This window comes from Macaca fascicularis, chromosome 2 (genome assembly GCF_037993035.2).
Source record: "Macaca fascicularis isolate 582-1 chromosome 2, T2T-MFA8v1.1".
In the NCBI taxonomy this organism is placed as follows: domain Eukaryota; kingdom Metazoa; phylum Chordata; class Mammalia; order Primates; family Cercopithecidae; genus Macaca; species Macaca fascicularis.
This window is the reverse complement of record NC_088376.1, coordinates 192,933,357-192,958,436: the sequence shown is the minus strand read 5'-3', so window position 1 is coordinate 192,958,436 and position 25,080 is coordinate 192,933,357. Positions and strand designations below refer to the sequence as shown.

Below are 25,080 nucleotides of genomic sequence, written 5' to 3'. Positions count from 1 at the left end.
TGTCTTGTGCCAGTTTTCAAGGGGAATGCTTCCAGTTTTTGCCCATTCAGTATGATATTGGCTGTGGGTTTGTCATAAATAGCTCTTATTGAGATATGTTCCATCCATACCGAATTTATGGAGAGTTTTTAGCATGAAGGGCTGTTGAACTTTGTCAAAGGCCTTTTCTGCATCTATTGAGATAATCATGTGGTTTTTAGTTTGGTTCTGTTTATATGCTGGATTACATTTATTGATTTGCATATGTTGAACCAGCCTTGCATCCCAGGGATGAAGCCCACTTGATCATGGTGGATAAACTTTTTGATGTGCTGCTGGATTTGGTTTGCCAGTATTTTATTGAGGATTTTTGCATCGATGTTCATCAGGGATATTGGTCTAAAATTCTCTTATTTTTGTTGTGTCTCTGCCAGGCTTTCGTATCAGGATGATGTTGGCCTCATAAAATGAGTTAGGGAGAATTCCCTCTTTTTTCTATTGATTGGAATCATTTCAGAAGGAATGGTACCAACTCCTCCTTGTACCTCTGGTAGAATTCGGTGTGAATCCGTCTAGTCCTTGACTTTTTTGGTTGGTAGGCTATTAATTATTGCCTCAATTTCAGAACCTGTTATTGGCCTATTCAGGGATTCAACTCCTTCCTAGTTTAGGCTTGGGAAGGTGTATTAGTTCAGGAATTTATCCACTTCTTCTACATTTTTAGTTTATTTGTGTAGAGATGTTCATAGTATTCTCTGATGGTAGTTTGTATTTCTGTGGGATTGGTGGTGATATCAACTTTATCATTTTTTATTGCATATTTGATTCTTCTCTCTTTTCTTCTTTATTAGTCTTGCTAGCAGTCTATCAATTTTGTTGATCTTTTAAAAAGATTCATTGATTTTTTTTTGAAGGGTTTTTTTGTGTCTCTATCTCCTTCAGTTCTGCTCTGATCTTAGTTATTTCTTGCCTTCTGCTAGCTTTTGAATGTGTTTACTCTTGCTTCTCTAGTTCTTTTTATTGTGATGTTAGGGTGTCAATTTTAGACCTTTCCTGCTTTCTCTTGTGGGCATTTAGTGCTATAAATTTTCCCCTACACTGCTTTGAATGTGTCCCAGAGATTCTGGTATGTTATGTCTTTGTTCTCATTGGTTTCAAAGAACATCTTTATTTCTGCCTTCATTTCGTTCGATACCTAGTAGTCATTCAGGAGCAGGTTGTTCAGTTTCCATGTAGTTGAGCGGTTTTGAGTGAGTTTCTTAATTCTGAGTTCTAGTTTGATTGCATTGTGATCTGAGAGACAGTTTGGTATAATTTCTGTTCTTTTACATTTGCTGAGGAGTGATTTACTTCCAACTCTGTGGTCAATTTTGGAATAAGTGTGATGTGGTGCTGAGAAGAATGTATATTCTATTGATTTGGGGTGGAGAGTTCTGTAGATATCTATTAGGTCTGCTTGGTGCAGAGCTGAGTTCAATTCCTGGATATCCTTGTTAACTTTCTGTCTTGTTGATCTGTCTAATGTTGACAGTGGGGTGTTAAAGTCTCCCATTATTATTGTGTGGGAGTCTAAGTCTCTTTGTAGGTCTCTAAGGACTTGCTTTATGAATCTGGGTACTCCTGTATTGGATGCATATATATTTAGATAGTTAGGTCTTCTTGTTGAATTGATCCCTTTACCATTATGTAATGGCCTTCTTTGTCTCTTTTGAGCTTTGTTGGTTTAAAGTCTGTTTTACCAGAGACTAGGATTGCAACCCTTGCCTTTTTTTTTTCTCCATTTGCTTGGTAGATCTTCCTCCATACCTTTATTTTGAGCCTATGCGTTTCTCTGCATGTGAGATGGGTCTCCTGAATACAGCACCCTGATGAGTCTTGACTCTCTATCCAATTTGCCAGTCTGTGTCTTTTAATTGGAGCAATATCCCATTTACATTTAAGGCTAATATTGTTACGTGTGAATTTGATCCTGTCATTATGCTGTCAGCTGGTTATTTTGCTCTTAGTTGATGCAGTTTCTTCCTAGCATTTATGGTCTTTACAATTTGGCATGTTTTGGCAGAGGCTGGTACCAGTTGTTCCTTTCCATGTTTAGTGCTTCCTTCAGGAGCTCATGTAGGGCAGGCCTGGTGGTGACAAAATCTCTCAGCATTTGCTTGTCTGTAAAAGATTTTATTTCTCCTTCACTTATGAAGCTTAGTTTGTCTGGATATGAAATTCTGGGTTGAAAATTCTTTTCTTTAAGAATGTTGAATATTGGCCCCCACTCTCTTCTGGCTTGTAGAGTTTCTGCTGAGAGATCCGCTGTTAGTCTGATGCTTCCCTTTGTGGGTAACCGAACCTTTCTCTCTGGATGCCCTTAACATTTTTTTTTCCTTCATTTCAACTTTAGTGAATCTGACAATTATGTGTCTTGGAGTTGCTCTTCTCAAGGCGTATCTTTGTGGCATTCTCTGTGTTTCCTGAATTTGCATGTTGGCCTGCCTTGCTAGCTTGGGAGAGTTCTCCTGGATAAGTGTTTTCCAACTTGGTTCCATTCTCCCCGTCACTTTCAGATACACCAATCACATGTAGATTTGGTCTTTTCGCATAGTCCCATATTTACTGGAGGCTTTGTTTGCTTCTTTTTCCTCTTTTTTCTCTAAACTTCTCTTACCACTTCATTTCATTCATTTGGTCTTCAATCACTGATACCCTTTCTTCCAGTTGATTGAATCGGCTACTGAAGCTTATGCATTTGTTACATAGTTCTCGTGCCATGGTTTTCAGCTCCATCAGGTCATTTAAGGACTTCTCTACACTGGTTATTCTAGTTAGCCATTCATCTAATCTTTTTTCAAGGTTTTCGCTTCTTTGCGATGGATTCCAACTTCCTTCTTTATCTCAGAGAAGTTTGATCATCTGAAGCCTTCTTCTCTCAACTCGTCAAAGTCATTCTCCAGCCAGCTTTGTTTCACTGCTGGCGAGGAGCTGCGTTCCTTTGGAGGGGGAGAGGTGCTCTGGTTTTTAGAATTTTCAGCTTTTCTGCTGTGTTTTTCCCCATTTTTGTGGTTTTATCTACCTTTGGTCTTTGATGATGGTGACGTACAGATGGGGTTCTGGTGTGGATGTCCTTTCTGTTTGTGAGTTTTCCTTCTAACAGTCAGGACTCTTAGCTGCAGGTCTGTTGGAGTTAGCTGGATGTCCACTCCAGACCCTGTTGGCCTGGGTATCAGCAGCGTAGGCTGTGGAAGAGTGAATATTGCTGAAATGAATATGTTGCTGCCTGATTGTTCCTCTGGAAGCTTCATCTCAGAAGGGTACCTGGCCGTGTGAGGTGTCAATCTGCCCCTAGTGGGGGGTGCCTCCCAGTTAAGCTACTCAGGGGTCAGGGACCCACCTGAGGAGGCAGTCTGTCCATTCTCAGATCTCAAACTCCGTGCTGGGAGAACCACTACTATCTTCAAAGCTGTGAGATGGGGACATTTATGTCTGCAGCGGTTTCTGCTGCCTTTTGTTTGGCTATGTCCTGTCCCCCGAGGTGGAGTCTACAAAGGCAGACAGGCCTCCTTAAGCTGCGGTGGGCTCCACCCAGTTGGAGCTTCTGGGCCGCTTTTTTTACCTACTCAAGCCTCAGCAATGGCGGGTGCCTCTCCCGGAGCCTCGCTGCCGCCTTGCAGTTTGATCTCAGGCTGCTGTACTAGCAATGAGAAAGGCTCTGTGGGCATGGGACCCTCTGAACCGGACACGGGATATAATCTCCTGGTGTGACGTTTGCTAAAACCCTTGGAAAAGCACAGTATTAGGATGGGAGTGACCGATTTTCCAGGTGCCGTCTGTCACAGCTTCCCTTGGCTAGGAAAGGGAATTCCCTGACCCCTTGTGCTTCCCGGGTGAGGCGATGCCTCGCCCTGCCTTGGCTCATGCTTGGTGGGCTGCACCTCCTGTCCTGCACCCACTGTCCGACAAGCCCCAATGAGATGAACCTGGTACCTCAGTTGGAAATGCAGAAATCACCCGTCTTCTGTGTCGCTCACACTGGGAGCTGTAGACTGGAATTTTATATAACTTTTAGAAGATTAAAGACTTCAGGTTACAGCTACAATACAAAATTAGTGCCAGAACAGTATCAATGCAGTGCAATACAATGGAAAGCCTAGAGCATAAATAAAATAAGCAGAATTTTAAAATAAAACACTCCTCAAGAATATGTCTTTCTTACTAAATGCTATGTTTAAAATGTTACTAAAATTATTAGTGGGATAAACATAATGATCATCTCCTTATCATATAAATATTATTATACCAGCAGTAATTGGATAATAAAGGATGCAGAGCATTTAAATTGGTGTGTGTGTGTGTGTGTGTGTGTGTGTGTCTGTGTATGTGTTTTACTTTGTGTTCTGGTATCTAGAGAAATGCAAAATTGTCTCAATTAATTAATTAAAAATTAAAAGCAATACAGTCAGTTTCTTCCAAATTGTCTTCAAAGATATAATATTGGAAAATTCGTTCTAAATTTTCAAAATTAAAAAAAAATATGTGCAGTCCTTTCCAAAATGAGTTTCTTTTCTGAGGTCCATATGGTCTTTTGCTTCTATTTTGTGGTTTCAAAATTTAATCACACATTGACTCTCTGGAAACACACAAGTGATTATCTTGGAAATGAGACCGAATATATTTGGTTTTGTTTTTGAAACAAGAAGCTGACTCTCGGTAATCTCCACTGCTGTTATTTAGACTGGGCATGGGCGTCTGTGGTGTATTGGGCACTCAATCATTTTCAATTAAATGTTCCAATGTCTTGTGAAAGTCCCATAAGAGCTTGCAGAACCACGGTTATAGATCCATAGAGGAAATGTACTTCTTGAACATTTCCAGGTAAGCAGTTTTCTTGCAACAAAAAGCCAATTATTTTGAGGGAGTATGTAAATGTTCACTGGAAAACCCTACACCAAACATGTCTCAATACATTTAAGACACCATTTTGGAATGGTACTGTCATATACGTTTAGTAGATTTTCAGACTTGCACTCTCTTGCTCATAGATTTAAAATCCATAGTTTTAAAAATACATTGATTTTTGAGATGACATTTAAGCATTTTACCCTTTAAAATTTGGAAACATTGCATATGTGTTTATATAGTAAATTGAACAACATGGCAATTGTAGAAAGATTGCAGAAAAATAATCACTCAACTTTTTAAACATTGAAATACTGGAATTATTTTTGTATTTTTAAAAGTTAGTCTATTGCTCTAATGCTATTCAATAAGATTTGCTGTTTCTTTTTGCATTTTTTGTAACATGTATCATAAATTTGGAACTAATATCCCTCTAGTAGTCACCAGTACAACTTACTGAGAAATGGATTATTGCCCGCCTATTATACCAGCTGTTAAATATCTTGACTACCATTTCTGCATAAATGTACAAAGGAAATAAAATGTGAAAAATAGATTTAATTCAGAATCACTGTAGAGATATGCTATTATTTTAATTAATAATGAAACTTGAAAAATTCTTATTCCTTAGCCACTTACTCAAAAAATACATCCTAAAATAAATATTCTTGCATTACACATCTTTTTTACACATGATTTTACAGTATGTATGTAACCTCAATCCAGGCATACAAAAACTCAAACATATAGAAGCTTCTAAATTTCAAAGCTAAAATAAAATAAAATAAAATAAACAGCAAACAGTGCCAGTGTTTAAAATATAGAAAATAAGAACATTTACAAAAATCTCCAATTCGAATAGCAGACTTTCTCAGTGATTGAGGTGGGCTCTAATGCCCAAGTCTTGCAAATCCAGAGTACCGGAAGTGCTTCAAGGAAAACAGAAAAAAAAGCAAAAGATAAGACTTTAAAAGGACAGAGAAGAGAGCAGCACCTATGATAACGTGGGGCCAGGAGATGTCACGGAAATGTGAGGCATGATGGACTTAAGCACCACCACTCAAAATTGCAAGGATGAAGATAGTGATGCAATCACATAGAAGCAACAGTGAAAATATTACAGCATTGCAGCGCAGGGACAATAGAACCCCTGTGATCCAGCACTCTCACTCTGGGTCACTAATGCAGTGTTTTTCAAATTGCAAGTTGTGGCTTATTAATGAGTTACAAAACCAATTTAAATGACCTTTTTAAAAAAAATAATAGAATAGAAAAGGAAAATGTAGAAAAGAAGAAAGAGAAAAGAAAATGTCACAGAATATAAGAGAGAGCAAGCTATTATTTCTTGTATATATGTGTTTACATACTATGTATGGTTGTCAAATATATTTTTTATTGTATGTCACACCTTAAAATGTTTAAAAATTGTTGCAATAAGCATGCCATCTATAAGAAAGCTGGGTATTGCAGAAATTTAGGGAAAAACAAAACATGTTGTCTTAATTCAATTCCTACAGTTCCTATGAAACAACACTATATCAAAGTATGTGTTCAAACTAGTATCTTAGCTCTAGAAAACAAAATTGACTGTCACCAAGACTGCTCTGTTTAATAACATAGAGAAGTTTGATCCTTTGAGAGTGATTACATCTAAATGATCAAAAAAATACCTTCAAAACTTTAAGTTTTAAGTTTCAATTATCTTCAGGTTTTACTTATTCAGAACGTTTAATTTTTCAGCTATCAGATAAATGCTATGAACTTTACTATTACTTTCTGAAGATCACTAGTTTTAATATTAGAAATGAAACAAATCATGAAGCAGAAGCAGTAGTATAATGGTAACACAGTATTAAATATCAATATTAGATCTTATAAGATTAATGAGCACTATTTTATAGTAAAAGAAGTAATGGATGGTAAAGTTACTCTTATATATAAAATAGGACCACCCCATCATTCCAAAATGTCCTTGAGTTGAATGGTTTACATGCTTCTGATTGATTAGGATGCTTATAGAAACATTTCATATAGTATCACATTGTTTGTATGATGTACACAGGTTGATAAAGTGGAAGATTCTGAGAAACACACACTCATTTTTTCATTATGAAAACATGAAAATATTGCAAAGGGTACTTTGGTCAAAAGTAAATTTTAGTAGCCAATAATTTTCAAGTAAGTTGAAAATTATTTTCTGAAGAATGATTATTGTTAAATATATTATAAAGATTTTATGCTTAACATACGTATACACAGTAGATGACAGAATGAATGCTTACTCAAGATATTTTGATCTTTTAACCAGGAATTAATATTCCGTGTTTACCAAAGAAAAGAAATGTTAAGTATAGATTAGGTGTGGGTAATTGTTTTGCTTCAGCAGAAAGACCTTAAAAGATTAGCTTAAGCATTTGTCACAATTTTGAATATTTTTCTTTCAATGCCATAATCTGTCACTCTTCATGATCATAGCAATCTTATCTTTTCTAAGGATAATCTTTTATTTGCTATGCCATAAATTGGATGGAATTATACAGTTTGTAGTGTGATGTGACCGCTTTGTTTTTTAAAACGGTTAAAATAATCATCAATGAACACTACCTTATCAGTAAAAAGTAGTTCAGGATTTTACAGGCACTCTAAAAAATGCCATTATTTTCAAGTCTTCTAAAGAGCACTTACCTCCTTCTTACATAGGTTATTTCCTGTTTCAACTACAAGCTTCTAAGTTTGGAGGCAAGAAGTGCCTTAAAAAATCAGAATCAAGTAGCACATACTGACATTAATCAGAGTAGAAGTCCATTTTTTATTTGTTTTCAAAGTTTAAAATCTGCCAATGAAATTAATATGCATGGTATTTTCCCCTGTAAAGCTAACCAATAATGTAATGAAACTCCTCCTACTTGACATTATACTAGTGTCATAATTGGTTTAAAAAACTTGTATAAGTAGATAAACTTAGAATCAGCATTTCAATTTACAGTTTAAGGGAGTAAAGTAGGCTTGAATTTGCCACTTCAAACTTCATTTATTACTGCATTAAAATGTCTTTGACCCTGTCAGACAGAAGTACTGATGGTGATGTTTGAGTAGAAACTTTTGTTATTGAGCCTTTCGACAGGAGTCTCTGGGATTCTCAAACTATAAATAGAAGAAAAAAAGTGTATTGTTTTTCATAAAATCAACTGTGAAGACGTGGGCAATGCCATATCAATACTGGGCAAACTCTAACTCATGATAATTGTGAGGATGAAATAAGAAACTGAAGAACATATCGAGAAGTACTTAAAACAGAAGAGTAGAGGCCAATGAGAAGAAAAGCTAAGGAACTACCTTGTTCTTTCTCACACAGAAATATACAAAGACACATTAAATTAATCAATACAAGTAACTGCAATAGGTGAAAAAACACAGTGGGAAATCTATATTTAAAAGATAAGTGGTTTAAGAATTTACTTCATCTGGGTAATTTATTCAATCCTCTCCTTCCTTTTTCTCTGTACATTTATACTTCTATTTCAGTACTAAATATTTGAAATGTTAGAACAAATCCAGTTTAACAAATGAGGGTACTAACTATATTAAGATACAGAGTTTTTCAAAAATATCTATTTTCAATATTACGTTAAACAGCTATGGGAAAGAGAAATGTGTATGCCCAATCACACATTCTTAATGACATTAATGATAATACATTATGCATATTTCAACAGATTGGCAAACAACAACAACAAAAAAAACCCCAAGATACAGTAATGAAATTTAGTTTGGCTTTAAAATTGCCTTTGTCCTTGCTCTTCCTGTGCACACTTGCATGATGACTTCAAGGACAGTATTTAATAAAACAAACATCATTTACCTTCTCCTCCTTTTTCTTTAGCTTGCTTCGATGATGAGCTAAAGGCACAGAGATGATGAAAAGTTGGGTTCATTAAGGCTGGGAATTAACCAGATAATAATGGATGGAGAAAGGGAAAAATGAAACAAAACAAAACAAATCTGACTGACTGGATCATAAGACTGGTTAAGGACAGAAGTGAAGGGGAGAGCGGCATTAAAGAATAAAGGAAAGTAGTGTGCCCCTCAGTTAAGATTGGAGGTTTTGATGATGGATAAGAGAATAGTGAACTGAACAAACAGAAGTTTGTAATTAGAAAAAAAATGAGACTTTTATGGAAGTAACAATGATGACAATGTGAAGTGTGTTATCATGGCGGAGGTGGCTAGCAAAATAATTATTGGACAGGAGAAAAATCAGACAACTGAGAAGTCAAGGTATTAGTGAGGTTATAAAGATAAACATTCAGGACCATACATTTTGAAAGGATTTTTTTCTTGCTCCTATGACACTATTCTCTTCTTTTTCTTAGAATTCTTAGACTGTATTGCCTTTTCTTATTTTCTAAGTAAGTGTATTCTAAGACGCCCAGTGATGTGCTCTTTTTTTGTTTTTTTTTTTTTCCTTTCTTTAGCTTGGAAACATGATTGACGCCCATCTCTGTAAAAATTCCAGTTCTGCCCTCTTCCCTGATTTATAATTATTTATTTACTTAATTGCTGGATCAAGATGTATTTCTTGGTTTTCTTGTAACACTTGAATTCAGCATGTTCGAAATGGAAATCATCAGTTTTTCCCTCTTGACTTTATTTCAATCTCTTTTCCATCTCCTTTTTGTTTAATCGGTTGGTTGGTTAGTCTTTAAATTGTTGTTTTTCTTTTTGGCACTAAGATTGCACCTGTTGTACAGACTAGACACTGTAAAGAGAGTTTCTTTCATCTCTTCCTTAACACCATACGTTGCCTAGCTTCAAAAAAGTTGTATTTACTTTTTCAAGGCTCTTTTATTGTTTATTATGTACTTTTCTTTATTATTTCTCTCCCTTATGGTAGGAATCTGTCTTAAGAACTGTATATATGGCCTCTTTATTGGATTTTCCCCAGATGTTTCACATTAATTTTCTTAAAAGAAACTCTGATCAGGAATACTCATTTCTCAAACACCAAAATAAGATAATTTCATTTTTAAAGAAAGTCTAGATTCTTCAGCTGGCACTCCAGGCCCTGTTTCTTACTTTAAATGTACAGATGTTTCCCCAATACCTGTACCCCAAACTTTTCTATTTATTTGCTTTTGTTCATGTTGCACCTGTTTATGACCAAAACGTCCTTCCCACATTTCATTCACTCTTCCATATTGATGTAACCATCAGTTTTCTGGTCTTACACTAAAATAATACTTTTTCATGTTCTACTTTTCATCCTATAGACTTTCTCTTGTACTAAGCTACTTATAAGCGTACTTGTTCTTGATTCTTCACACACAACTTATAGCTTGCCTTTGCTTTTATTACTCCCAACTCAGTTATCATATTAAGTGCTTTTAACTTTACCTTTTCTTAATTTGTAATTTTTTGCCAATAGCAATTTTACTTGGTAACCCTATTCTCATTTCTTTCCTGGCATTTGCAATATTTGAATTAATCTTTTCAACATTATGGCCTCTTGAGGGCAAGCATTCTACCCAGGGCTCAGACTCCTATTGAGTTGGTGTATTCTATTTCTACTTGTCAAAATTCTGCTATAATTAAACACAGTAATCAAGAGTTGTATTTTTCATAGAGCCTATTATAATGTCCCTAATATAGGTGATGAATCTTTCTGATGTTTTATAACTCATTTATGCCACTTACTGTATGCTACCAAATATTATGGTTGATGACATATATCTTAAAGAAACTACTAGATTATAATACCACAGAACAGATCTTTATTTTAGTTTTTTATACCCCTCACAATCCCTGGTTCAAAAACTTGCACAGATTTGTTTATAGATAATTATTTGATAATTTTATGCATTTATCAAGTACCTATGAAAGAACATACAGAAAATTTTTTAACTAACAAAAAAGAAAATTCATTGATCTCTTATCTGTCTTAAGATATAAGTGTAGAATAGGACACTTTCTGTTAACTAAACCTGTGGAAACACATTGAAGACTACTCTACAATAAATAGTGCTGAAGTTTTGTTTTTTCTCATTTGTATATGTACAAAGACTATCAGACAGATAGTCTTTTAGATGTTTCATAGATGTTTCATTTATTATATTTTAAAATGAGCCTAAATTTTAATAAGTAAAACACTCAAATTTAAGCTCGCTTATACTAAAATGTGTTTGATATTTAAAGAATTGCTCCCATAAAAGTATGAAAGCAATACCAAGAGTAAAAGAAAATCTAATTTCATTACAACTAAATTGCACAAAAATGAAATCTGAGGAGAAAACACAGCTTGATGTACACTCCAATGGCCTAAGCAATAATTTTTCAATAATTAATATGACTTTGCATATATGTGGAATGCTATTTATAAATTATGTTTAGAAGTATTTACTTGATCTTCAATAACAAAAACCCCTTAGTGTAGTTTTTAAATTTGTAGTGATCACTGCAATAAATAGGCCCAGAAGTAGTCCTTTTGTATTTCTTGCTGTTTTTCAGCTACATCCTTAACTTCTGACAGAAAGTTGTTAAAAATTATATTTGTAATCACATTCACAATTTTCAGAATACTGCTCTTTTAGATTGCTTTGTATTTACATTTTAATTTTTTTAAAAAGCTACCAAGAAACCCAAGCTTCTAATATTTCTCCTCTTCTCCTTTTTTGTTCCTCCTCAATTATTTAGCAGTGTTTGGGCTTCATTTAGAGATGTAATCTCAGTCTACCCAAAGGGGAAATAACTAGGCTAAAGTTTGTTCAGGATTCTTTTTTCCTGAACTCAGTAAATTTCAAATCTTTTACTTGAACAATCTTCAAATCCATTTGTTAATTAATTTACATTTACCTTATCCCTCCCTCTCTCTAAAAATATAATAACATAAACATTGGGCATATTATGCATAGACTCTTACTATAATTTCTTAATTGAAAAGTCTTTGCTTAAAGCAGAAAAAGGATCAAGATGTTTATGTAACTCCTACCACCTTCTTTCACTTTCCAGTGAAAATATCACAGGAAATAGAGAGGAATTAAGTTTTTAAAAATCTCCCTGGTTTTAAAACTTTAATAATACTTACTGCCCATCTGTGGAATTTCTAAACTGAAATAAAGCCAGTAGGCATCTTCATGTGGTGACATGGTACATAGGCATAAAGCTACTGACTATATGATTGTGCTTTGTCTTAAAGGAAGTGTAAGATGTAAATATTTGAAATTTTTGTTCATTGTCCTTTAAGACAGAACAAGATGTTTTCTTGAATTTGACTTTTTTTTTTTTCAGATAGGAAAGGGGACTTTTTTTTTTCCATCTACGAAAAGTAAGTTTAATTTTCATAGGATTCATTTCAGTGTTAGACCCCAGTATATCCTGTCCTTATGAAAAAAAGGCAGCACATATCCCAAGGGGGGATATCACTGTTTTGAAAAAGGAGAGACTAGAGAACATTTCAAATTTTGCATAGTGTTTAACTCCTGTCCCTTTCTACACCAGGAAGATTCTTTTCCTGGGAGACCTACATGATAGTACTCACTTCTCCATTACTGAACTTCTTGTTCTTTATTCCTGTTAGGAAGCACGAACCTGAAAGAGGGGATGTGAACGGTTAAGGCAAAGAAAGTTTCCATTCTCAGTATCTAGGGAGTGAATAATCCCATAGTTTCTAATAGCAGAAAAGATTAGAAGCACTGTTGCTATGGCATAATGGCACAGAATAAATGCACCAAATACAAATTAAAGAATATCACTAAAAATTAGTAATCAGGTTTGTATTTGGTTCAAACATTAAATAAAAATCAACGTCTGAGAGACTTGTGGCAATACCTTTCAACAGTAATTTATAAATGAGGAATTGTGAAACATACAGGTAATCTCTTATTAGATATGTAGAAAACAAAACACCGAGTTAATAGGTTTTCTTAAAAAAAAAGTGTTAAGATTAAAAACAACTTCATCAATGAATGCCTCAGGATATTTGAGAATAAATGTATAAGCATATTTTGTTTCTCTTTTTACATTTAACTTGTCTGTTGCTCTAGGAAGAAACTGCTGAAAAAATATCTTTAGATATAAAGAAAAATAAACATCTTTATAGTTTTATAGAATTGATAGAAACGCAATCAAAATTTTATCTCAAACATAAGTTTTCCAACTTTTTAATTATTTGGGCTGGTTAAAGAGAAATGTTCCTGGGTGGACTAAGTGTTCTCATGTAGAGTGGCGCAACATTATCATCTCACATCTGATGCTATTTTCACTGTCCTGTCACTCCCGGTGTCTAGCTCCTGCTCTTTTCAGCCTTATCACATAGAAACTGTAGACTGGAACCACTTTTAAATGATGTCTTTGGATGCCTGAACAGCAGGGAAGATTGTTATTCATTTGTAGCAAGAAGCTAAATCATTTCTGGGTTCCAATTAGAGAAAGCCTAGGGGCCCTCTTTATTAAGATGAAACACAAATTGTATCAAGACTTGCTAAACCACTTAATATTTTTATGGTGATATTGAGAAGCTTGAACATTTTAAAAACTAATTGGGAATATGTGTAGGCTATTTGTAATCTATGCATAAACTCTAACCTCTATTTCATTAAATTTGCATCTTGTGGTGCTATTTTGCCACCTTGAAGATTTACCACAGAGACTAGGATCAAGAATTCTTGAAGGATTCAGTTCATTGTGTCAGCAAAGACTTATGCAACTACATCCTCCTGTTAACCAATTTTGTAGATGCTGCTGTTGCTATTTCCTTTAAGGAAATTTTTGTTGTTGTTGTTTTTGAAACAAATTGTTTTGTTTTAAAATACAGATTGGCAACTTGAATACTTTATCTAGATCTTTAACTGCATTTCTATGTAAACAATTTAAAAAGACGTATCTGGATTTAACTACATATTTACAGAGTCATTTGCTTTAAGATGTGACTAAAAGCTTACAAACACAACTAGGAAAAAGTCATAACACTTTAGATTTTGGAGGATAATTTTGAGTGTATAGAAGTGTATATATACATACATACAATTTTCTCTGCATGTGCTTAAAAGTTCAAACATCAGGAAAAGATTGCCTCCTAAGATACTAAATTACTTCCCTTGAGTAGTATTATAAAGATGAATGTTCTAAACCCCAAAGTATCACCAGTATAACTGCTATTTTAATATGGGTCTTATGTAACTTTGTGGAAAGGACAAGATTTCTACATTGCTACAAATCAGTTTTATTTTGTCATCTTTTGCTCCTTCAAGAGATGTTAAGGATGTCCAGACAATCCACCCTGTTATAAAATAAGAATTGGTAAATTCAAATAGCAGTTAAAAGATTTAGGATAAATGAAGCAAGTTGCGAACTATTAATGATTTGGCTTTTATTAAGGATACTAGGGGAGTGATTTGTCTATCTAATTGAATAATACACATTACTATATTTTTCCAATATTTTATGCACCTAGTTTCTTCACTTGTTATCATATAATGCTCTTTCAGAATGTTCATGGATCTAGATCTGATACAATTACCCTCCCTTTTTGTTTTTTATCTTTCCGAAGACAGGAGAAACCGAACTGTTTACTACTTTATACTTACACGTTTACTACAACACTTTGTCTCTGACCACCAAAATGTATATTAACAAGTTTCCCCACCACTAATCAGTTTTTCATGAGACTCCAATTGGGTGTCATGTAATTCAATTCATGTATAAGTTACACTGCAGATTGAGGTCTCAGTCCCACAGGATTGCCTCCCATTTCAGATGCCGCTCACGTGCACTAGGCTGTTACCTGTACTTCTGACCAGCTGCCTACCAACCCTGATTCCTGTGACTTCCTTCCCGGGTTTTGTTAATTTGGTAGGATAGCTCACAGAACTCAGGGAAACACTTTGCTTATATTTACTCATTAATTATAAAGAATATTACAAAACCATAAAACCTAGGAGAAAATCTAGGCAATCACATTCAGGACATAGGCATGGTCAAAGAGTTCATGATGAAAATGCCAAAAGCAATTGCAACAAAAGCCAAAATTGACAAATGGGATCTAATTAAATTAAAGAGCTTCTGCACAGCAAAAGAAACTATCATTAGAGTGAACAGGAAACCTACAGAATGGGAGAAAATTTTTGCAATCTACCCATCTAACAAAGGTCTAATATTTAGATTCTACAAGGAACTTAAACCAATTTACAAGATAAAAAACAACAACTTCATCAAAGAGTGCGCAAAAGATATGAACAAGCACTTCTCAAAAGAAGACATTTATGCAGCCAACAAACATATGAAAAAAAATTCAACATCACTGATCATTAGAGAAATGAAAATCAAAACCACAATGAGGTACCATCTCACATCAGTCAGAATGGCGATTATAAAAAAGTCAAGAAACGATAGATACTGGCAAGGCTGTGGAGAAATAGGAACGCTTTTACACTGTTGATGGGAATGTAAATTAGTTCAACCATTGTGGCAGGCAGTGTGGTGATTCCTCAAGGATCTAGAACCAGAAATACCATTTAACCCAACAATCCCATTACTGGATATATACTCAAAGGAATATAAATCATTCTAATGTAAAGACACAAACTCCTCAATGATATAAAACCAGAAATACCATTTAACCCAGCAATCCCAACAGAATATAAATTGTTCTAATATAAAGACACATGCACACATATGTTTATTGCAGCACTATTTACAATAGCAAAGACTTGGAACCAATGCAAATGCCCATCAATGACAGACTGGATAAGCAAAATGTGGCACATATACATCGTGGAATACTATGCAGCCATAAAAAGGAATGAGATCATGTCCTTTGCAGGGATATGAATAAAGCTGGAAGCCATCATCCTTAGCAAACTAACACAAGAACAGAAAACCAAACACTTTATGTTCTCACTCATAAGTGGGAGTTGAACAATGAGAACACATGGACACAGGGAAGGGAACAACACAAATCAGAGCCTGTTGCGGGGTCGGGGGTGAGGGGAGGGAACCTACATAATGGGTTGATGGGTGCAGGAAACCACCATGGTACAAGTATACCTATGTAACAAGCCTGCATGTTCTACACACGTTTTGTGGAACTTAAAAAAAAAATCTATATCTCTATCTATCTCTATCTCTATCTATCTATCTATCTATCTATCTATCTATCTATCTATCTATCTTTCCTCTACAAAGTCAACTGATGAACAGCGAGATGAGGAGATGGATAGGGCAAGGTATGTGGGAAGAGGAGTGGAGCTTCCATGCCCTCTCCTGGCATGCCTCCATATTGGACCTTCCGCATGCTGTGCAATACAGAAGCTCTCTAAATCCGTCCTTTTGGTTGTGTGGGGGCTTCATTAGGTAGGCATCATTGGTTGTATCATTGACCACTGATGATCGTCTCAACCTTCAGTCACCTCAGCTCCCTGGAGGCTGAAAGGAAAATAGGACTGAAAGTTCCAACCCGTAATTACCCAGCAAGCTGCCTAGGAGCCCATCAGAATCTTCTGATTAGAACATCTCATAGGAGCATCTCAGAGCAAAAGATTCTCCTATCAGGAAATTCTAAGAGACTTAGAAGCTCTGTGTCAGAGACTATTGTCACTCAGGAAATTTGATCACTCAACACTTTGATCAATGATGCACCACATACAGGATAGTGGTCCCAAAATATTATAACACTATATTTTTACTATACATTTTCCATGTCTATACCCTCAAAGACTTACCATTGTGTTACAACTTGTTCCAGTATTCAGAGCAGTAACATGATGTACAAGTTTATAGCATAATCAATAGGCTATAGCATACAGCCTAGGTTTGTAGTAGGCTATGCCATCTAGGTTTGTGTAAATGTAGTCTATGGTGTTTGCACAATGACAAAATCACTTAATGACACATTTCTCAGACAATATCCTCAAAGTTAAGTGGCATATGACTGTATAAAGGTCTTACGAGTTTCTTGTCAGGAACTGGGGTCAAAGGCTAAATAGAACAAAAATTTCTGCTATCACCCCTGTCTATCGGGCTTCAGGAGCACTATGTTAGGAGCTGGGGAGGAGACAAAATACATATTTCTTACATTACAAGATCACACTCTTCAAGTGTTTCCGGTACTTAAACACTTGATGATCAGTTCCTTTATCCCAATGCCAATCTGCTTGTTTTCATATTCTTTACAATATTTGTTATTGTTTTTCACAACTTTTTTCCCTTCCACAAAATTTTGTTAGAATAGTATATATCCTTCCTCTTAGAAAGGATGCCATAGCCATAGACATGACTTACTCAATGCCTCTGTTCCAATTGTATTCACAATAACATAAAATAAATTCAATACTTCTATCAAATTTAACAAAGCTTTTGAGAAAATGATTCCATGTGATAAAATTATGCTTAAATTAGAAAACTTGTCATACTAAGTCTAGAAAAACATTCATCATGTTAGAAAGCAGGAGGTAGTGGATGAAACATCAACTATAGAGGAAGGCCAGGATTTGAATACTTCTCTCTTCTATATTCTTATGTGCAGGATATTTTAAAAAGTAACATTCATCAAAGTGTTCTTCTGAGAATTATAGAAAATAAATATAAAGCACCTAGGATAACAACTAGCAGATGGTAATAGATATTAACAACTATTTCTATCATTAATTATTACAGAAGACTGAAATTTTTGAAGAGGGGAATCTATGATTCATTTATTGTTTCTTTTCTAAAAGCATGTTTTGAGATAGGGATCCTTTGCAGGAGTTTTGTTAAAAGAAAACTCACAGTAAAAACCTCTACAAGAATGAGAAAAGCAGCAGAGGTGAAATGGAGAAGATTCAGGTGTTTTCAAGCAAAGCTGTGCCACAGGGGTGGCCCTAAGTGCAAAGATTTTTATCTTTTTAATATTTATTTTATATTTTATATTTATTTATATGTATGACTATAAATACTTATATATTTATTATTATTTATTATAATATAAATATTAATTATTCGTTATATATTTATATTCATATTTTAATATAAATATTTATGAAATATATATTTATATATAAATATAAATATTTATGTTTACTTATATCCAAATACATCTGAGGAAGATTTATCCCCAATAGCCTAAGGGCAGTCTTCCAATGTGGGGTGTGAGCCATTAGCAGCAGAATCTGGGCCACAGGACTTGAGCGGGTAACCAGAAGTGACTGCTACAGTGACTCAACAAATTAGTCTCTGAATACATATCTCCTTAATTAAATATGATAGAAGCAGATTATATTTGCTATACCTCCAACTCTTTTGAGTGAGTGTGATGGTCCTTTTAGTATCTTATAGAAGTTAGCATATGGTTATGTACAAAATACGTGTTAAGTACTTAAAATTGATTGATTTACTTAATTCACAGATATGTAACATTTCTTATTTTTGCTATCTACGTGCATGTTTCAATCCAATAGGCCAGAACCTGTTTTGTGGACAAAGGATGGCGGAGAATTACCAGATCCTGACCGAATGGTTGTGAGTGGTAGGGAGCTAAACATTCTTTTCCTGAACAAAACGGATAATGGTACATATCGATGTGAAGCCACAAACACGATTGGCCAAAGCAGCGCAGAGTATGTTCTCATTGTGCATGGTGAGTACCTTTTTGAAAACATTATATGTGAAAGGATGCATAACTTGAAAAACTTTAAATATATCAAAATTTTAAGCACAGTAAACAAAATTGCACAGTTTCTTTTTATTTCAGAAGAACATCTCATAAGTATCTCCAAGATTTAATATTAATATATTCCCGGTCAGATTGATAAAATTAAAACATACATAAGTTTTTTCATGAAAAGCTTTCTCAATTATAAATATACTTCTTATATGTTGGCTCATAAACTATATTAATGATCGTCTTTATTTCATTTTTATTTATTTATTTGTTTATTTTTGAAGGCAGAGTCTTGCTCTGTTGCCCAGGCTGGAGTGCAGTGGCGTGATCTCAGCTCACTGCAACCTCCACCTCCTGAGTTCAAGTGATTCTCATGCTTCACCTTCCTAGTAGCTGGGATTACAGGTGTGCACCACTATATTTTTAGTAGAGATGGGTTTTTGCCATGTTCACCAGACTTTTCTTGAACTCCTGGCTTCAAGCCATCAGCCTGCCTCGGCTTCCCAAAGTGCTGGAATTACAGGTGTGAGCCATCACACCTGGTTGATTGTCTTTAAATTCTATAAATAAATGCTTTCATTTATAATCCGGAATCATGGAAATTACATATCCGTTAAGCTAATTTTTGTTATATTATCATAAACATATACTTTATAACTTCTGTAATTTGGTTTCACAAAGAATGACAGTGTGTCATTGAAATGCAGCAAAAATAGAAGTGTACAATATTAACAATAACTGCATTACTTTCATGTGAACAATAATTTAAAGTTCTTACAGACTTTTCTTGACGATACTTATCGCACAATATGAGTACATATAACAAAATCGCAAAAAGAAATACGAGTCCCCATGAGTGAATACAATTTCTGTTTTTTCCAACTTTCAAATGACACAATGGGTTTTTAATAAGGTAGCTTCTTTTAGATATTGTTAGATGGAGATGAATTTTTATGAGATTGATGAATATTGCAATAAATAAATTAGTCAGGTTTCTTTACTGTAGTACTCCTCAGACTTTATTGTATATGTCAGGGTGCATTGTGAATCTCCACTAGGAAGAGCCATTAGCCAATGTAAGATTTCCATCATATTTCACCAAGAAAACTTTCCTGGGACTAGTATTATATTCAACATAATATTACAGTATACTAAATGAGTATTGTATATAACACAGCGCTGTCACAAATCCTGAATCTTAGAAACGATGGACAAAATATGTTTATTTGACATCTTTCCCTTAAATCCACATATGGAATACTGAAAGAAGTATGTGTTTGTTCCATACCTTTCCAAAAAGAATTTTGGGAGTCTAGTCTATTTCTTTGTAAAGAGATTAATTTTAGGGAAAAAATAATTAAATGCGTGTTATTTTTCATAGATGTTCATTTTGTTCATTTTGCCAAAGTTGGAAAAAATTGATATTTTCAGTCAATATACAGTTTTCCTATTTTCAAATTGTATTATTGTATAAGATCTCTCAGTACTTAATACCGCTCTGCTATGGTAAGCAACGAAAGGCTCACAGTGAATAGGCTATTCGTGTAAAACATCCAGAAAATAGTGGAACTAACAGTTTAATTTCTAGCCCTTCATGAATTGTACAAAATTCAACTTTGGAAAAATTAGCCTAATCAAATTAGACTGGTAAATTGGATTTAAATGTGGTAATCCCTGTAGACAAACCCTGCTGGCCTTTCTGCCAGAGAAAATGTTACAACCACCGGCTGTGTCAGGAAAGTAAGTCAGATCCTTAGAGCAGGATCCAAGAGTAGATTTCAGTTGATGCTCCCTGGATGTTTAGATCATGCAGTCATATAGGGAAAGTGTAGCCTATATGATTCACCTTAATTTTCCAAGTGCTTCTCTCACCTAACAGTTTCTGAGAACCTGGGGACGTGTTGTAGACCATGTCACATTGTGTCAAAATCTATATGACATAAAATATTGAGAACTAGAAGAGAAGTGACAGAAAAAATAATATACCAAAATGAAAAGTATATCATTTTTTAAAGGAGTTCAAGTCAGGAAAATTCATATATCTTCTCAGTGTTTGCAAGCTAGCCAACAGCATGATTTCCTAAACAGCCAAGCTACCTTCAGGTAGTTGGCAGTTGACATGTTTCTAATAAATACTTCCCTAAGCACTTTGTGAGAAGTCATTTTTGGCTTTGCTTTTTGAACTACAATTCATCAAAAGCACCCCATAGATTAATGCTATTCATGCTGCTAGATAAATGCTGTGAAGTTCAACAGTGGTTTACCTAGGATTATTGACACAAGTAATGAGAGGCTCAATGAAACAGTGAAACCATATTATGCTGTGTTTAAAAGGGGCACCAGTTGGGTTCATTGCAAAATAAAGGTTTTTTCCCCTTTGCACACTGGGTATAATGTTTCATTAGTCACTAGTTGTATAAATATAAAAAGCTACTCTCTTCGGTTAATGGTTTGGCTGTTTCAAAACCATACTAAATGATGAAATTTGAGTGGCATTTCGATCTATAATGAATGCTGTATGCATTTTGGAATGGAGCGATAAGTGATCATTTGTGAGAACTTTACCCTTTTATCTTTTATACCAAGGTTGATTTTACATTAGTGGTGATAATTGAATACAGCTCCAGTACAGAGGGTTTTTCACGAGCTGCGACCTGTGTCTTTGACTCCACCACAATTGCCTAGATGCTATTGATTCTTAACTTGATGGAGGTCTGAGCACTTTCCTGTGAAATCATCTACTATCTGGATGCCATCTTAATAGTTAGATTTTATTGTTTGGGTGTCAATGGAAGTGCATGATTTAAACGCTACCACATTTAATTGTTAAAACCACTGACATTTTGTGTTAGAGACACTGGTGATTCCTCCACTCCCTCCTAATTACACCTTTAAAAGTTTCAGCATTAGGACCACATGTAGTAATTTAAAACTGCCAGTCTAAAATGTATCCTCAATGAAAGGCCTAACCAGAGTCACCACACTAATACCTGTAAGATTAAACATCATGCTTATGAAACATTTGCACTGTGGAGGTTCCATTAAGAAAGAAAGTAGCACATTTTATGAACAAGCTTGGCAATGGAAAAATTTATCTGTTAAAATTAGCCGCCATAATTATACTAATTAATTCCTCTAAGCACGGTAGTTTCGATTTGCTTCTTTATCAAAATATTGAAGTATATCTCTTGTGATTATTGTTGTCATACTATTTATTTATTTACAACAGATGATTATATTCATAGTTTTAATGGCTTTGAATATCTTGACCCATTGCTATTCTTAACATTTGAAGAACTAGGATCAAGAGAAAAATTAATTCACTCACTCAATAGATATTTAGTACTTATCTACCAGGTGCAAAGGAGCAAATGTAAATAACAAACACGAAGATTATAGTTTAGTGTGGAAGATAAGCTAAGCATTTAGATAATTGTAACACAAAATAGAAGAGTTATAGGGAGCTATAGGAAGATGGTCATACAATGTGGTAGATGTTCACAATCTGTGTAGTTCCAACCGTATGGAATGTTTAAAACTAGTAACATATCACCATTATTTATAAATATTATAAATATAATAAATATTTAAAGTAATATAAATATTATGATAAATATTATTATAAATTAATAAATTCATTTATAATATGACATACATTGTAAATAGAATTACTCAGCAAAGTGCCAGCTATACGGATATATGATAAATTAGACTATTCTTCTTACTATATTTCTAGTAGTCTTATTATACCAAGGGCAATCAAACTCCAAGGCTCTGGTAAGAAACTTGCCCATGAGTTGCATACAGTTATTGCTCATAATCTTCCCTGAAAGCTACCCAGAACACAAATTAGGTTAATGCTATTGAAAAATGAGAAAATTCTAAATTTTCATATGAGATAGAAAATGTCTTAAAACTCAACAATTTAACAAATTGACCATGTACAAAGCAAGACATAAGTTATAGTCACCCTTGTTCTCTGATGCAACATTAAGTTCAGAGAATATAGGCTGAATATCTAATCTTCAAGCAGAAACTACCCGGATCTGCATCCATTCACTGTAGAGAACATAGCAGATGATACCATTTTATCATGCAAGGAATGGATATAGGGAATGACCAATGGTACTATACTATTTCTATTTTGTGATTGGAAGCAATGTATGTTCTTCTATTTATCATCAATTGATTAAAAATACACTCATAAAAGTGTCAGAAATGTACAGCACCAGGGAAGCTTTGAGAAAGAACATCTATGGAAAGTGAGAAACGTGAATTACCACATACTCCAAACCCTAAACTTCTTCCCTCTTAACTTTCCCAATGTCTCTTTTACCTCTCTTTAAACTCATCAGAGAAATTAATAACCACTCCTCAAAATACAAATGGGAAATGGACAGAGATGCTGCAACTCTTTAATGTCACCTTCATGCTCAAAACCTTCCCGAGGATCTTGGAAGAAATACAGTAATACCAGCAGAAAAATTAGCAACTAATTTCTCCTTCTACCAATAGCTATACTATCAATAGCAGGTCCAGATTGTAGACACGGATAGCAAGGATAATGATTAGAGCTTTGGAGGAGAAATCATGTTATCTCACAGTTATAGCAGAGTTGAGATGCACTATTCAAAAAATTTTTTGTAATATTCCCCCTTCCTTTCCAAATTTACTTTTCCTTTTACCATAGTAACCCTACATGAGTGTTAAAATTATTTTACCACTGTGCTAACTTATTCCCTTACTTCATTATTTTCTCCTTGTACAAGTAAGTTTTATAACAATTCATCACTCCTTTATTATCTTAACTCTTGCTATCATTTAGAATGAAATTGCCCACTATGCACCTTTCCACAGATTTTTTTCTTTACATGTATGTATTTTGTGTCTCTAGCAAATTTTATCTTTACAACCATGTAAGATAAGTAAAATCTCTATAATTAGTATTATGATACTATATAGTAAATTTGAATCAAGATTTGCTTATATTTCTGTCCTGCTAATCAGTTTATCACAATTTCTGATAATCTTGGTCTCTCTAAAATATCACTTGACTGTTATGGTTTGTTTTATTTATTTGTTTATTTATCTATTGAACAGTGATGGAAATAAGATACTGCTTTTTATGTTTCCAGGATAATTTACTTCAGAAGTAAGATATATAGAGAATAGGATACATCATATTTTATTGTTAGTTGGTAGGATTCATTATTTAAAAAAGAGTGTTCTGGAGTTTTAGAATTTTAACAGAGAATATTACTGCTAGAGATCTCTATGTGCTTTGGTCTACTAAAAGGTATTAAGCTATTAAATGTGCCTTTCTAGCTCCTAAGAATCAATAAGATTGCTACTTTCATTTCACTCAGCTTTTATTATTAATAATAAATGTCAAAAAACACTCAAAGACAGAAAATTGTACACATAGATATTACAGACTGCTGCATCAAGCCAAACTTGCAAGCTTTGTTGCTCATGTAGACATATATCATTTTCAGGGACTGTGGGTAAACCCAGGTTCCCTCTTCTATCCTGGATAGTGAGTCTCCACTTCAGTTAACTTGCTTACTATGGGAGAGGAAAAATTGAATCATGGACGGTATCTTTTCTTTCACTTTAACAGACATTTCCAAACCATCTATCATCTTTTTCAAATATGTACCAGATGTGCAAAACGTAAATTCAGTTGCTTTAGAGTTATCAGTACTTGACCCTAAATTTAGCAAAATAATATATATGTCAGGGAATGCAGTAATCATTAAGCAACAGATTAGGAACATCATAAAGTAATACCTTAAATTGGCTTTTAAAATTTTCTTGCCATAGAACTAAGCAAATATGATTATAATAATACATCCCTTATCTTACAGAGATATATCTGTCATGTATTCATGTCATGATTATCAATGATCTGAGAACTTTCCTCACAATACAATGAAAAATGTCCTTCTGTGCTTCATAGTAAAAGTGTAGCTGGGCTAGAAGGTTGCCAGCCCCTGCAACGTGCATTTACTGTTAAATTATCCAGCAACAAAACATCTAGAAGTATTGAGAGGCTACATGATTTTTTTAGGCAAGGTGATCTTTACAACACACTGCGAACTAGGAGAGTACATCTTCTAGCTCTTATGAGTGGGTGGGGAAGGAAAAAAAGAAGCCTGGATTACAGACAGATGTAAAGCCTAGCAAACATTAAAAAGGGATTCAAGTAAAATCTGTTCTTTCACATGGAAACAGAACTACCAGTTGGTAAGTTAATTCTGTGTACTCATAATGAGCATTTTTCCTTTGGAGCATTTTTCTTAGAAGCACAGATGGAAAATATACAGTGGAGGGAAAAAAGGATGGAAAAAACATCCATACAGAGCAACAAATGGTGTGCTAATGGAAGAGCCCTATGGTTGCTGCTCTCATCTCTGGTTGAGAGTTTCCAGGCAGTAACTAGTTGGATGATTCTTAAAACAGTATCTTCTTTAATCGCTGAGATAAAACGCTATCATTTCTGGACATGAATAAGCAGGGAGAGCTCTGATGCCTGCAGGAAAGGTGTGCCTCTGACTGGATGAATATGCTGTTGAACTCTGCAGAGA

The 25,080-nt window shown here is 34.5% G+C and overlaps 1 protein-coding gene and 1 long non-coding RNA gene across 6 annotated transcripts in view; both read left to right on the top strand.

Annotated features, from left to right (window-relative positions):
- CADM2 (cell adhesion molecule 2) overlaps window positions 1-25,080 on the top strand; it is a 1,082,757-nt gene that overhangs the window by 969,470 nt on the left and 88,207 nt on the right. For all 5 annotated transcript variants that reach the window (XM_074033664.1, XM_005548409.5, XM_074033663.1 and 2 more), the window contains one exon: window positions 18,291-18,469. In XM_074033664.1, coding sequence (XP_073889765.1) covers window positions 18,291-18,469 — 179 coding nt within the window. The remainder of the gene's footprint in view (window positions 1-18,290; window positions 18,470-25,080) is intronic.
- On the top strand, window positions 12,160-15,365 carry LOC135969548 (uncharacterized). Its single transcript, XR_010584811.2, has 2 exons — window positions 12,160-15,005; window positions 15,075-15,365. It is a non-coding gene; the product is annotated as an uncharacterized lncRNA (long non-coding RNA).